Raw genomic sequence first — 14,606 nt, forward strand, 5'->3', positions numbered from 1 at the left:
TAAATTTAAAAGTTTTTATTTGCAAAAACCAAAGACTACCCATAATAAAACGAATTGAAATACAAAATAATTTGCATATACACAAAAAGGTCATGATCAAACCAACGAATCATCTGCAAACAAAACAACAGTTCTCAAGTAAAACTAATATCATATCTTCACATTCTGTACACCATAATATCCATAGTTGCTGAGCACCGTATAACTGGTGGTCTTTCTTCTTATAGTAAAACAAATAATTTTCAGAATTTTTCTGCTCATTATTTTTTGCTAACAGGGGAGGTATTCACCATGCAACTTAAGTAGATCTTACGGTCATACATCATTGGCTCCATTCACTGTATAGGTCTGTTATTTGTATCAAGCAATCCGATTAGCTACATCATTCTTTAGATAGGGGTGGTATTCAATATTGGTCGTAATTGGATCTAAGAATGATGTAGCTTATAGGATTACTTCTGACCAATACAGTGAATAAAGTCAATAATGTATGACCATAAGATTATTTTAAGATGTATATTGAATCCACCAGCCTAGTATTGAATACGACCCCAGGTTCTTTAACATTTTTCATACTAGTGACAAAACCTTGATTAAACCTAACATATTCAAATATTGATTAATTAAACATGCATGGTAAACATTTTTTAAGCGAAATAAAAGTGCAAAAAAAACCTTATATTAATGTCATACAGTATCTCTGTAACAAGGAATAAACTATTCAGAAAAAAACTGCAAAAAAATAAAACAGTCATAAAAAATGGTTTTAAGAAATATATAAAACACAACATAATCAAATGTGCAGAATGTAAACAATACCGTATACACGAAATTATGACTTAAAACTAACAAAATAACACAGAAATTTATCTGTGTTGACACCACTGTGGTCTATTGATGATTCAGAAACCGTAAAATAAATCTTGTTCAGTATTTTTCGCACATACCATGTGGTTTAAACCGGAATGATAAAACACCTGAAAATTTAGTCTGAGTATGAAGGATTCAGGCTCCTGGCAGGGTTAAGGGGCTTAGACCCCTGTTGCAACTGTTTCCAAAGCATTTCATATCCAATTCAAGGTACTATTTTTCAAGCAAATATCCAGCAAAGAAATTATATTTTTACAACTGTAAAATGATCTGTTATTGAAAGCTCAAAAAACTCTCAATTTCAGAACTAGACATTTTTTTCCAATTAAGCTTGTCTGGCCCATTGTTTGGTCATAGCTAAGAAATAATCAATGAAGAACATGAAATTTGTACTTTTTGAACCAACAGTGACCTTGAAGTTTAGCTGTGACCTTGAAGTTTAGCTGTGACCTTGAAGTTTAGCTGTCTTGAAGTTTAGCTGTGACCTTGAAGTTTAGCTGTGACCTTGAAGTTTAGCTGTGACCTTGAAGTTTAGCTGTCTTGAAGTTTAGCTGTGACCTTGAAGTTTAGCTGTGACCTTGAAGTTTAGCTGTGACCTTGAAGTTTAGCTGTGACCTTGAAGTTTAGCCTATTCACTGAGATACAGCAGTAAACACCTACTGCATACGAGATAAACCTATGTTATATATGAAATAAAAACATCTACTCAAAGAATTGTTGTTTTTGTTGTTGTTCTATTCCGAACCCCTAGCTGTATTCCTGGTAGAAATTTAATTCCAGCCCGTTTAGAATGGTTTTGGTGTGTACACAGATACCAGCAGTTGGCTTATTTAACATTGCCCATTCACCTGGATAGTTCAGTTACCAATTCAAAATGGTAAAAAATCAAGTTTTAATCTACAATCCAACCCTGTTGGCTCAAACTCGCTTGGCTCAATTTCCTTGTTGGCTTGAGCTGTATGTAAAAGATCTGTTTCTTTCTACTAAAGGTAAGCATTCCTGCTTGGCTCGAATTTTCAGAGGCTGAGATTTTTTTCGCCTGTCCCTGGGAGTTGAGCCAACGGGTTCGACTGTATAGAAATGCATTGACTTTGTTGTGATATTGTTGCAAAATCCATCCAAAATCAGTTCACGCAAAAATGTCTCATAAATTCATAACTTGTGGTGTTCGCTACTTTGCATAGTCTTACAATCTTCAGCCATTGTGCTTTCAAATTATTTTCATTACATCACAGGATATTTAGCTCTAATTCTGAACCCTTGAATTGGAATTAAAGTTCAACATTGCACTTAGAAAATACTGAACTATTATAATCATGTCAATCACTCATCTTCATCAATATTTACACTTTGGGTCAAATTTCCAGTCATAATTAACATATTTTGTTACATTGGGCTGATTTTTTAGAACTTTGTTATAGGTAACAACTTTTGACTTCATTGTTGTTAACTTTCACATCGTTACTGATCTGGTAGTTTAAAATACTCACTTTTGATCTGATGTATTTCTAACAAGATATGAGACAACTGTGTCAGCTGTATGTGTTTATATTTAAATATTTTAGCACATGATCACAAAATTTACGTTTAAAAGTTAACAACGATGTTGTTAATCCCGTTGTTAACTCTAACAAACTTCTGAACAATCAGCCCATTATGTTAGTTAAGCAAAACCATTTTAAAACAAATAAAGTGATCAACCTACAATTTTAAGACAATACGGCTGAAAGCAGTTTGATATCAGTTACAGTGCAAAAGAAAAATTGGAAAATTGTACAAAGGAAAATATGTATGAAAGCAACAATATTTCACACTTAATTTTTGTATGTACATTGTACACATAAATTACAACATAGAATAGTGATAATGAAATTACATCGCAGTGGCTTTCAGCATACATCAACTTAGACGAAAGTCAGTTTTAAGGACAAGAAATAGTTTCCAGATTGCTAGTTAATCATTTTCAAAATCAGGGGCTTAACATGAAGGTAGTCTTTTAATGCTTTTTTATGTATATTTACATGTACAACATTACATTAAATTAAACAAGAGTGCCAATGAGCAAACTCCATTGCTCGCCTGTTCTTGTTGTTTTGAGTTAAACAAGGGGCATAACTCAAAAACTATTCATGCCAAAGCTGTGTGTGTTGCTCTATACATGTACATATTATATCTGGCAATATGTTCTAAGTTTTGTCTGAATATCTTGAACAGTTTTTGAGTTATGACCAAAGTTTGTAGGCTGACGCCGTCGACAACGAAGCCATAAACTATGACAATAACTTGGACAGTTTTTTTGTTCAAAAACAACAATAACAGATGATGAGCGAACATGTAATGGTCTAACAGATGCCTCGTCAGCATCATTCTACAGTCTTACATGTATTTATACATTCAGACGAGCAACATTTAGACTCGTGACATTTAGACGAGCGACATTCAGACTCGTGACATTCAGACGAGCGATCATACTATTGCAGCAGAAAATGGCACAATCAAATCCAATACATGAGCAAGCTTCTTAGACTGGTAATACACTTTTGTGAACACAACAAGCAGAAAAAGTTGTTATCATGAAAATGTTTCAGAGTTTGCGAAATCATTTCAAAATCTTAATCAGTTTTAAAGTTCTGGCCAAGGTTAAAAAAATTACATAGGGCCGTAGACCAAGGCTATGACACGTTAAAAAATATTCAAAATATTGTATAAAATTGTCAATTGTATAAAACTGGAGAAGTCATCAACAGGATATCTTTTGGCTTGTTTGCAAATAAAAGCTATTTCATTGGTCGACAGTAATTATTCGATAAATATTGACCAATCAATAAATGTCTAACTTTGTCCAAACCAAAACCTTTACCAGTTTAATTAAATTGGCTGGAGATTTCCAGTGTCATTCGGAATTTAATAACCCCTGTTCATGTAACTTACTTTCCAAAAACATGTATAAAATAAATTTTAGAAAATACTTTTGTGATTGTATAAAGCAGACGTTTGAAAATACTACCCCTACATTTCAATTGGCATTTCATGTTAAAGATTTATGTACAAAGTATCAATCATGCATTAATAACGTAAAGTAAGAGAATCTATTTATAGATATGCTTGTTTGTATGGGCTGAGATTAGGTTCCGAAAAACAACACTTCAACATGATTTGAAGGAAATATATCTATTTCTAAATGGGAAAATGTTCGATTAAGTATGTACCACATAAATAACAACATACACATTGTGATTGTGAAAAAAGTTAGAGTCAGTGGGCAAAATGCAAGATGTACGTACAATATTGGTACAGTGTAACCACATCAAAAGCATCGTGATTCTTACTGGCATATTTATGTGCTGAATTCGCACCAAAGATCCAAGATTTACTCAAAACTGTAATGGCCAGATGTGCTTATAGGATTTACATGGCTCCCAAAACAATAACTGAGAAAGGAATGGAATCATTTCAAATAATTTCTTATCTTTGATAATTTAATAATAGCACTAACTGGTGGAAATTTGCAAAAAAATAAATAATCAAAACTCAAATATGACAATTCCAGGCCGGCTAAAATATTAAATGGCAATTTGTTGCACTAAATTCGTTCCGAATTCTCATTAATAATCATTGATGTTTCAAATAGCAGACAATGCCACTTGGAAGCGTAACCTGCCATTACAGTTTTGCTCACATAATTAAGAGAAACGTCGAACATGAACGTGCACTGTCTTAAAACTGACAGAATATAAAAAATAAAGCCCAAAGAAATATTTGAAACTTTCTTTTTTTGATACAAATGTCTTAACATTTTAGATTTTCTTGGCTGATGGTATCCAAATGTCAAAATATTTCAGATTTTCTCGACTAAAGAATTCCAAATGCTCTAGTATTTGAGATTTTCTTGGTTGAAGGCGTCCAAATCTTTCAGCTTTTCTGTGCCGAAGGTATCCAAATGTCCAAAGATTTCAAGTATTCTTGTCGAAATGATCAACATGTCTGTAGAAGGTTTCAGATCTGTGTAAATTGAACATGCAGGTAAACATCACAGTGAAGCTTGTTTCATTCATCATACAAGGTCAGACCGGCTGATGCATCTCATCTGAAAACGCAATAGAAACGTAAACGGTCATTTATTTATATATATATATATATATATATAAATAGTCTCTTAAAAGACCACTATAAAAAAAATGACGTTCCATATTTGTCTCCATGTTAATAGAAGTTTATCGCAATGATGACCAAATATATATTGTTAAATATTACGATATTTTTAGTTTTGTGTAACTTATTATAGTTCAAGAAGGTTTTAAGATGCCAACCACAATGACAGCAAGGTTTCTCTTACATTGGCTCAAGAAATATAGGGATGGTAGGTAAGGATTTATTGGGGGAAATCCAGAGGGCATTTATGGAATGAATTGCGTGATTGATGTCATTATCGGCGTATGAACGCAGTTGTGGTGGTTTAAGTGTGTGGAGTCTGAAGGACTCCCACAATTCATTACTTATATTTACGCCAATAGTTCATTATTTCATTCAAGAATTGTTTAAAGAATTCTTTATTTCATTTAAGAAAACCTTACAGTAATTCCAACCCATTCTGTAATAGAACGACCTGACCATAAGTGGAAACAGTTTATCAAATGACCTCACAATAAAGCGGGAAAAGATTAACAACTTGAAATCACTTTTAAACATAAAATTGAAACATTCCTGGCAACATGACATTTAACATATCATAAATTATTACTTTTTGAAATGTTGATTTGTTTTTTTTCCGGGACCTGCTAACACAACAAACACAATAACAAGATAAACAGTTTTCATCTGTATTGTTTTGATTTGCGATCCGAACATAACCGAAAATGTTGCGTTCATCAGATGATAACAGCAATTGCCAAAAGGCAGTTCATTAAAGGAACGGAAGTTGAGATGTATATATTGTGCTATAAATTCCTATGTGTCCTGATTGTGCACATCAGACAGAATGTTGCCCACGGTCTTCCTGTGTGGAATAAGCTTTAGTAAATATTGAGCTTCTTATTGGCAGCATGCAGTACAAGTTATTGCAATTAAATTGATTTGCGTTGCCATTTAAACTGGAAACAGAAGTCATTGTCACTAAGCAACAGTCTAGTATTTATATTTATAATAGAGTATAAAACTTAAAAATAGTGACATTGACTATTTTTTTCACAGCAAAAAAGAAATATGGTCACCGGCTTTTGAAGACGGTCGGTAGGGAAATTGGAAACATAAATTTTCTTTTTAGGCCTAACCCCCGCTGGTTATGTTTTTAAATGCGGGCAATGCCAATGAAGACACTATTAATCGATTGATTAAGAAATCAACCTTTTTTATTTCAAAACAGACCAACTAAAAATCTTGTCATATTACTGACCTGTATCGGTATTTCTTAATGCAGTTGTTGCCGAGGTCAACAACGTACACATGATGGTCTTTGGTCACGCAGAGCCCACTTGGTCGTTTCAACTTGTCCTCGAAACTGTCGATACATGACATGAGCTTGCCACTAGAGTTCAGTACTTGCACAAATCCCTTCCCTTTTTCTATACGAGTGGCGAGAATATGCCCCGCGCCATCTACACAAATTCCCCCATAATCCCCTTTGGCCTGATTGGGAACAACACGGGAAAATTTCCCGTCTTTTGTGAATACTTGAATTCTGTGGTCTGCGACTAGGATTTCGTCACATCGTCCAATAGTGACGGCTGAAATGTTTTTGAATTGTCCATCCTTTTCTCCCCTATTGCCAAACGTTGTCTGCAGTTTGCCATTTCGATCAAAGATAAATATCTTAGTAGCTCCAATGTCTGCAACAATAATCTCCCCTTTGGAATTCACAGCTACATCAATAGGTTCAACCAAGCACTCGTGTGAAAACTTACTTATAGTTTCCCCATCCTGTGACAAAAACGACACAGATTTTGTCCTCCAGTTTACAACAACAACTTGATTGTCCGACGCAAGAGCAATGCCCATACCACTTTGATTTTCAAACCCCTCCGGTCCTATATGGCGTACAAAGTTTCCACACTCGTCAATAACTTTAACTCTACTATTGGCCGTATCCAAGACAAAAACTTGACCCTCGTCGCCCGTAACCACTCTCAGAGGCTGCAGAAAGCCACACTCTCTTGTACCCTTTTCACCGAACTTCATCACTGGATTGTTATGATCAGTAACTTGTATTGAAAATGGACTGCCTTTTATAGGTCGGTTAAATATTCCAATATATATCTTGTAACTGCCACTCTTTGGGGGGACATACTGGATTTCATAAGTTCCGTCATTCTTGTCCTTTATTTTTGCATCAAATGGCTCACCTTTGTCATTTTTCAAGTCCGCTATCACAGGATCCGAGCCACTTGTTCTAGGGTTACCATGGTAATCAACAGTATTCACTGTAACCATTGACTTCAGGTGAGTAACAGCCTTGCCGATCTTTGCTGAGCACAATGCCGGAAATGTTGTGCTGACCTTAACTCTTCCTAGGCTTTTGAGAGCATTTGTTATATCATTCACAGCAGAATTATGCCTATATTCATACTTCAGAAAGCTGTTTTCTCGAGGCTCTGACAGCGTACTGGTTGCATCCAGTTTCTCGTTAAGATCGCTGATTTTCTTCGTGATATTCCGCACCTCGACTTGATACTGCAGCCCATCACAGTCCCCTTGTACCTTCTGTTTCTCAGCTTGAATTAAATCCAGCTGCTCTTTTAGAATGGTTTTCTTTTCTTCCCGTATTTTTCTAACCATTGATAAACACTCCTGTCTCCTTTTTTCAACTAGAGATATCACATCTTGGAACGATCTGTTTATATTTTCCATAGTTCTATCCACCGAGTTTTCCAGCTGGTGAACTTCAGTGGACACATTGTCAAAAGCATTATTTAGATTTTTTATGCACAGATGAGCTTTGTACAGCAAAATCTCCGACATACGTTTGATCGCGATGGAAAAGGGAATGACAGTATGCTCGCTCGCTCCACGTCCGTTGTGCTCCTCCCCCGTACACTGCACGCAGAACACCGAGTCACATGACTCACAAAAAAGTAGTTCCTCTCCAGAGTGCACGGAGCACTTAGGTATAACATCGCGACGTTGTCGAGACATCAGGTCCAGCAGCTGGTTTACGATGAAGCTCGGCGGAAACGAGATTACACCTCCCCTTGGGATTCCTGGAAAAACGATGACAAGTTTTTAAACACAGAAATTAGAAGCTTATGGACAGTAAGCAATTATTGCTACATTGTTTAATTTCTTATTAACACACGGCCTGTAAACACCAGCTCCACCACTTTATGGTGGTGCAAAGAATAAAAGCTGTCGACACTTCCGTGGTGGAGCTGTGCCCTATGTATACATGGACAAACGTGAGTATGATTTATATTTTATTTGATAATTTCATTTAACGGACATATTTCGAAAATCGGAGAATGTGGTACCGTGTAAGAACACTTCTACTGTAGGCTGGTTACTATTTCGTTTCAGTATTATGCAAACTGTGGTGCCAGGAGCTTTTCTCCCGAATCAGACTTGTGCATATTTTGAGATCTGATTGCATAGCAAGTACATTTTAGTGCTTACACACCCCGTAATAACATTCTCACGCATGCAAACATAACTGTTATGTATAGTACCTATGCAGGAACACAAAAAACTAATAAGCACTTCTTAAAAAGGAAAAATGCACATATTTATAAAAGTGGTGGCGCTGTTGCCCTAGTGGTGGCGCTGTCGAGTAGTGGTGGCGCTATTGAGTATGTTTTGCGCTTGAAGTATAATACAAAGTTAACGCTTTTCGAATGAATACAAAAGTTACTGTGTTTATCATTCATTGGACATTATGCTGGTATGCATACTTCTTGCGGAAACAAAACTCTTCGCGAACTACCTTAACCTTACTTAAAACTATTTCGAAATCAAACGGCTATTATGAAAATGTGGTTAAGAATATACAAATATGTCTTTCAAAAGAAATAAAAAAAAAATAAAATAAAAAATAAAAAAAAAATTCAAGGGCCATAATTTGTATTTAGGGTTAAAATGAGGTTATGTTTCTTGTTGTAAGATGGTCGGAAATAATAATTTTGAATTTTATTAAGTGCATTGAATGAACGGTATAGAAGTTTTTTTTATTAAAATCCCAACTTGCCCTTAACTTTTACTTGCCTAAAACTTTAACCTAAGTCAATCAGGGGCCATAACTTGTATTAAGGATATGGAGTTATGTAACCTCATTGGGTGATGGTCCTGAACAATGAAGTATTAAGTCAATTGAATGAAGGGTATAGAAGTTATTAATAAATATCCCAACCTGCCCTAAAACTTTAACCTAAGTTCCATAGTTAATCAGGGCCCATAATTTGTATAAAAGATAATATGGAGTTACCTAACCTCATTATGTGATGGCTCTGAACAACTGTGTGAAGTATAAAGTCAATTGAATGAATGGTATTGGAGTTTTAAGTGAAAATCCCAACTTGCCCTAAAACTTTAACCGCAGCACTAAAACTTTAACCTAAGTCAATCAGGGGCCATAACTTGTATAAAGGATAATATGGAGTTATGTAACCTCATTGTGTGATGGTCCTGAACAACTGTGTGAAGTATTAAGTCAATTGAACAAAGGGTATAGAAGTTATTAATAAATATCCCAACCTGCCCTAAAACTTTAACCTAAGTTCCATATTCAATCAGGGGCCATTATCTGTGTAAAGAATAATATGGAGTTATCTAACCTCATCATGTGATGGCCCTGGACAACTGTGTGAAGTATTAAGTCAATTGAATGAAGGGTATTGGACTTATAAGTGAAACTCCCAACTTGCCCTAAAACTTTAACCGGACGCAGACGCCGGGGCGAGTAGTATAGCCCACCTATTCTTCGAATAGTCAGCTAAAAATGTATCAGAAAATGCTCTATTAGACAGAAAGGCATTAATAACCCTGTAAGGAATCATGATCTACAAAATTCTTGAATAAGAATCTGCCAGTCTTTGTTTGGTGAAAAAAGTAAAATAACTCTTATTTCAACAAAGTTTAAAAGAAAATGTTGCAAGCAGAAGATCTGTTGAGTAAAGTCCTTTAAGTCAAAGAGTTACATAAATTATCTGAAATATTGAAGCGTAGGCCTATCTTGCATGGATGTATACACTTATAATCTGCATTTGTCCTTTTGTTCGATAAAACCTCCTACTGCATTGCAACATGATCTGCCTTTGTTCCGTTAATGTTTAATATCATATCACCGACGTAAGTCTTCAAAACCTAAGATCAATTGATTGCACTTTAAGGAACTGCACAACTGTTTATTTAGCAGTCAATACAGGCACTGTTCCATGCTTTGCAGACATTAAATGTCTGGCAGTCAGATCTGCATAATTATGTGCATTTAGTTTTGTAAATAATTGCAATATGTTGTTTTTTGTACAATTCCCAGATAATGTTTGTATAGATTATCTCCTATACTATCTAAAAGTTTAGATAAAAATATTCTACATTTCAACAACAAATGATTAAAACTGGGAATCAACTAAACTTGTTCTCTTTTGCAGATCAGATTTTGCGAAAAACAAACTAAAGCACCACGGATTGAACATTAACACTATCTGTCATTTGGTTGTCTGGTTCGCTCAGTGGTTAGCACAATCGCTTCTCACCTGGGCAACCTGGGTTCGATCCCCAGCTTGGGCACATGTGAGTTTGGTTTTTGTCACCAAGCCGGACAAGTGGGTTTCCTCCGGGAGCTATGCTTTCCACAAGAACACAAGGCCACACTCTCGCGTAAATAGTGCCAATGAGAGGGATTAATATAATGTTGTAACAACTTGTTTCACAATCGTTTTAAGTTTAAACTAAGTGCAAAACAAAAGTAGAAAAACTCAATAATTACTGTAAGTCAGAGTTATGGGTCTTCCACAAGTGTGTATTGTCTGTGTATTAAAAAAATTGGATTCAAATTTTTATTGCCTGTGAACAGAATTGTGAAAAAAAGTCAAATCACCCTTGCTTCTGCACTTACGTATAAATCCGAACACTTTCATAGATTACAATTACCTATAGTTTCTCGACAAATAGGACAACGGAAGGTCCCGGTATCATGTATCTGGGTGTCAACGATTCGCTCGAGGCAGTTCTTACACACAGTGTGTGAACAGGGGAGGAGTTTCGGGTGGTGCTCCGCGCCGTCGTACACACACAGGCATGTACCACACGTCAGGAAACTGTCGTTAAAGTCCTCATAGTTGATCGACACGGTCTCGACGAGGGTTGAGCTCATCATAGCTGAAAATAGAAGAAAGAAAGATTAGTCAGAGTAACTTTTAGTTTTTTTAATCTGAAAATTTCAGTCATAATTTACTTTCTGACCCATACTTTAAATAATCAATCTTTTCTTTAGCAACATAGAAACAAGTATTTGTATCAGAATTTGTAAAACTATTTGTAATCCTGAAATACTTTGCAAAAATATGGGTATTTGCACGATTACAAAGAAATTCAATATTGCGAAAATAAGTTGTAATATGAAAAAAACTTTAGCCGAAACAATTTAAAATATTATTATTTATATTGTCATTGTTTTGTTGCTTTATATTAACCACACAAAAACTAAGGTCTTAAAAATAAAGTATAAAGGTTTCCATAATAATATCACCACAAGAGCCAATAAAAGACGCATGATACATTAATTGTTTCGAGAATGCATGAGTAAATGCAATTTCATCTTACACATCTTTTATCACAAATGCATGAATCAGTAAATGAGGAAAATAATTTAATCCAGAAACAATCAACTATCCTTAAAACCAGGAAGAGACATACATGTGCTTTCTTTCAATTATTCACTATATCAATGTTTTTTTTAAATTAAAAACTCATCAATGAATGGAACAATCAGACAAGGAAGTTTTATAACATGACTTAATTTCCGGCCACTTATTCTGCAAAGCCCAACATCCAAGTAATATTTTTATTGTTTATTTTTGGTCGGTGTCTGGTTTCTGTCATATTGTTTGGAGCTTAAAGCTGCACTCTCACAGATTGACAGTTTTACTGTTTTTCATCAGTTGATTTTGATATAATTGCCTTCAAATTCAGGCATATAAGATGATTCACAATTGAACAGATCTCAATAGTTTAGAAAACTGCCGAAATCTCATTTTTTAACGCTTTTGGCCATAAATATCAGTTTTCGAAAGTAAATATGAAAAACTGCAATCTGATCTTTTGTCAGCAGTCTTATATCACTGATTTTCAGACATTTACACAAAAATTGGCTCATTCCAAGACAAAAAAAGAAAAGAATAAAAGTTGCCAAAACGATCAATCTGTGAGAGTGCAGCTTTAAATCTCTACACCAGCCAGCGGGCCTGCGCAATCCCCTGAAAGATCCACTTCATAAAAATTCTCAATGACTAACTATAACTTTGGAGATCAGATGCTAAAATTCCAAACCTATCCCAGGCAAAAACCCAATTGCAGAGACAAAAGGGTTAGCACTAAAATGCTTAGTGTTTACGCCCATGCCCCTGTCAATAGAATCACTGGACCGAATCTGATTTAATCATTTAGAAAGCCTCTATTGAAAACAACCACTACATTTCCATTTAGTCATTGGTTTAATTAATGAATTGAGGAATTAATAGGTTCACGCATATTGCTTGGTCTACAGTTTATCTGTGACTTATAAGCCATACAATTGTTTTTTTTTAGAAAACTACAAACATTTTCAGATTAATAATCTCTAAAAATAGTCATTATTATACTCTTTTTTAGAGCTTTGTTATTATATGGTTTTAAAAACGCTGGTACATTCACTAAAATGAAATTTTGTACTTACTATGATGCAAAATTTTAGTAAGTTGACCTCTATAAAGTTCATTTTAATATTGATGAGTAAAATGGTCTTCAAAGAGAGAAATTTATCTCAACTGTGTACCTATAAAATTAAAATAAACTGTGTATTAACAGATTTAATGAGGAAAAATTTGCTACAGAAGGACACAGTGCAAGCAATTAAAACATTTTGCAAGGTTAATTTCAATATAGTGACTCAGTCCTACTGAAATATTGACAGGTAGCTTGGATTCCCAGCGATTATTGCACTTTTAGAAAATACCAGTATTTAAAATAATTCAGAAAATCTATCTCACAAAATGTTTTATACAAAACATTTCCATTATTACTCATCTATAAAAAAGACCAGCTCTTAATGTTAAGTGCATAAGCACTTAGTTAATTATAAGCAATTAACCAGGTCTGTTATTTTATTTACATTTTAGAAACCTCTATTTATCGTGTATTTCATTGACACTCTTTCAAAGGTTTACGTACCACTAAAATATATCATAAATGCATAATGATTTCAAGCTGCACTCTCACAGATTTACCTTATTGACAACTTCTTTATTTTTTTGGTCTTGGAATGAGCCAATTTTTGCATAAATATCTGCAAACCAGTGATATAAGTTTGCTGACAAAAGATCAGATCGCAGATTTTCATATTTGCGTTCGAAAAAAAAAAAAAAAAAGACCTTAAATATGAAAATCTGTCATCTATTTTTATGTAAGCAGTCTTCTATAACTGGTTTCCATGGATTTTCGCAAAAATTGGCTCGTTCCAAGACAAAAAAAAAAGTTGTCAAAACGTTCAATCTGTGAGAGTGCAGCTTTAAGTACAAAAGAACAAAACAATAAACAAACAAAAAAGCAAACTGATTTTTTATTACACTTGGCAATTTATCACAACCAATGTCCTTAAACATTCGAAGAGACTCGTTGAAAATATGTACTTACAGAAATTGTGTTAAATCCTTCAATAGTGTGATTGGTTACAATGTTATATCACTGGTTATCAGATTAAACCATTATCTTAAAACTACTTAAAAATTTATCACCAAACATTACAAGAAATTCCATAATGGTGGTGTTGAAGTCAACAAGTATCTTTATGTAATATATTACAACTTTAAATATGTCAAGTTCAACATTGTAATATCCGATGCCACATAATTCAACATGCATGTTAAACAAATTTAATTTTCACTCAGTTTCACCAACAAGAAATTTTCCATAAATGAAGGCAATTGCAAAATATCACAATATTGACAACTATTTGCGTGACTGCATTTTCTATATCACACTCATTACTCATCAAAGTAAAGCATTACTTGTATGCACATTAGCTTAATATGACACTTGCGTTATTCGTCCCCAAAAGTTGTATTCAACCCAAAACTTATCGAAAGCCACAACTCGAATACCTTTTCAATGTCGTAAGCTGACTCAGGGTATCATATTGGTACATAAATTAATATTAACATTAACCGTAAATTTCCTAATATAAACCCAGCAGACGAACCATATATGATCGTTCTATTTTTAAAACCACAGGTAAATTTAGTATGCCACAGCCTATAAACACTTTGTAAATCACTGATGTTGTAATTGAACATTGAATAACAAATATGTGAAATATTTTCGTTTTACAAAAATGGGTTTATATCCACAGAGATTGTTCATCATAAAGCCCAGCAACTTCAAATGTCCACAAATTACGAAGCAAATGCACTTCAGAGAAGGGACTTAATGACACTGGGAGATTACACCAAATTAAATTGATGATTCAGTTCCAAAATAATATAATATAATGGCTTAATACGTCACGAACAAGTGCGAAAATACTGGCACTGGATCACCACTGACTGACACAAATATTC

General features: G+C 34.4%; 1 protein-coding gene across 11 annotated transcripts in view; it reads right to left on the reverse strand.

Moving 5' to 3' along the window:
* LOC128246625 (tripartite motif-containing protein 2-like) overlaps window positions 1-14,606 on the reverse strand; it is a 67,425-nt gene continuing 52,819 nt past the window's right edge. For 8 of the 11 annotated variants that reach the window (XM_052964919.1, XM_052964923.1, XM_052964922.1 and 5 more), the window contains 3 exons: window positions 10,945-11,172; window positions 6,263-8,063; window positions 1-4,957 (listed from right to left, as the gene is read on the reverse strand). In XM_052964919.1, the coding sequence (XP_052820879.1) occupies window positions 4,954-4,957; window positions 6,263-8,063; window positions 10,945-11,170 (2,031 nt within the window). In that variant the 5' untranslated portion in view covers window positions 11,171-11,172 and the 3' untranslated portion in view covers window positions 1-4,953. Of the gene's footprint in view, window positions 4,958-6,262; window positions 8,064-10,944; window positions 11,173-13,683; window positions 14,093-14,606 lie in introns of those variants that run through there. The other 3 variants (XR_008263299.1, XR_008263298.1, XM_052964920.1) reach the window with 3 other exon arrangements.

Source organism: Mya arenaria, chromosome 9 (genome assembly GCF_026914265.1).
Source record: "Mya arenaria isolate MELC-2E11 chromosome 9, ASM2691426v1".
NCBI lineage: Eukaryota > Metazoa > Mollusca > Bivalvia > Myida > Myidae > Mya > Mya arenaria.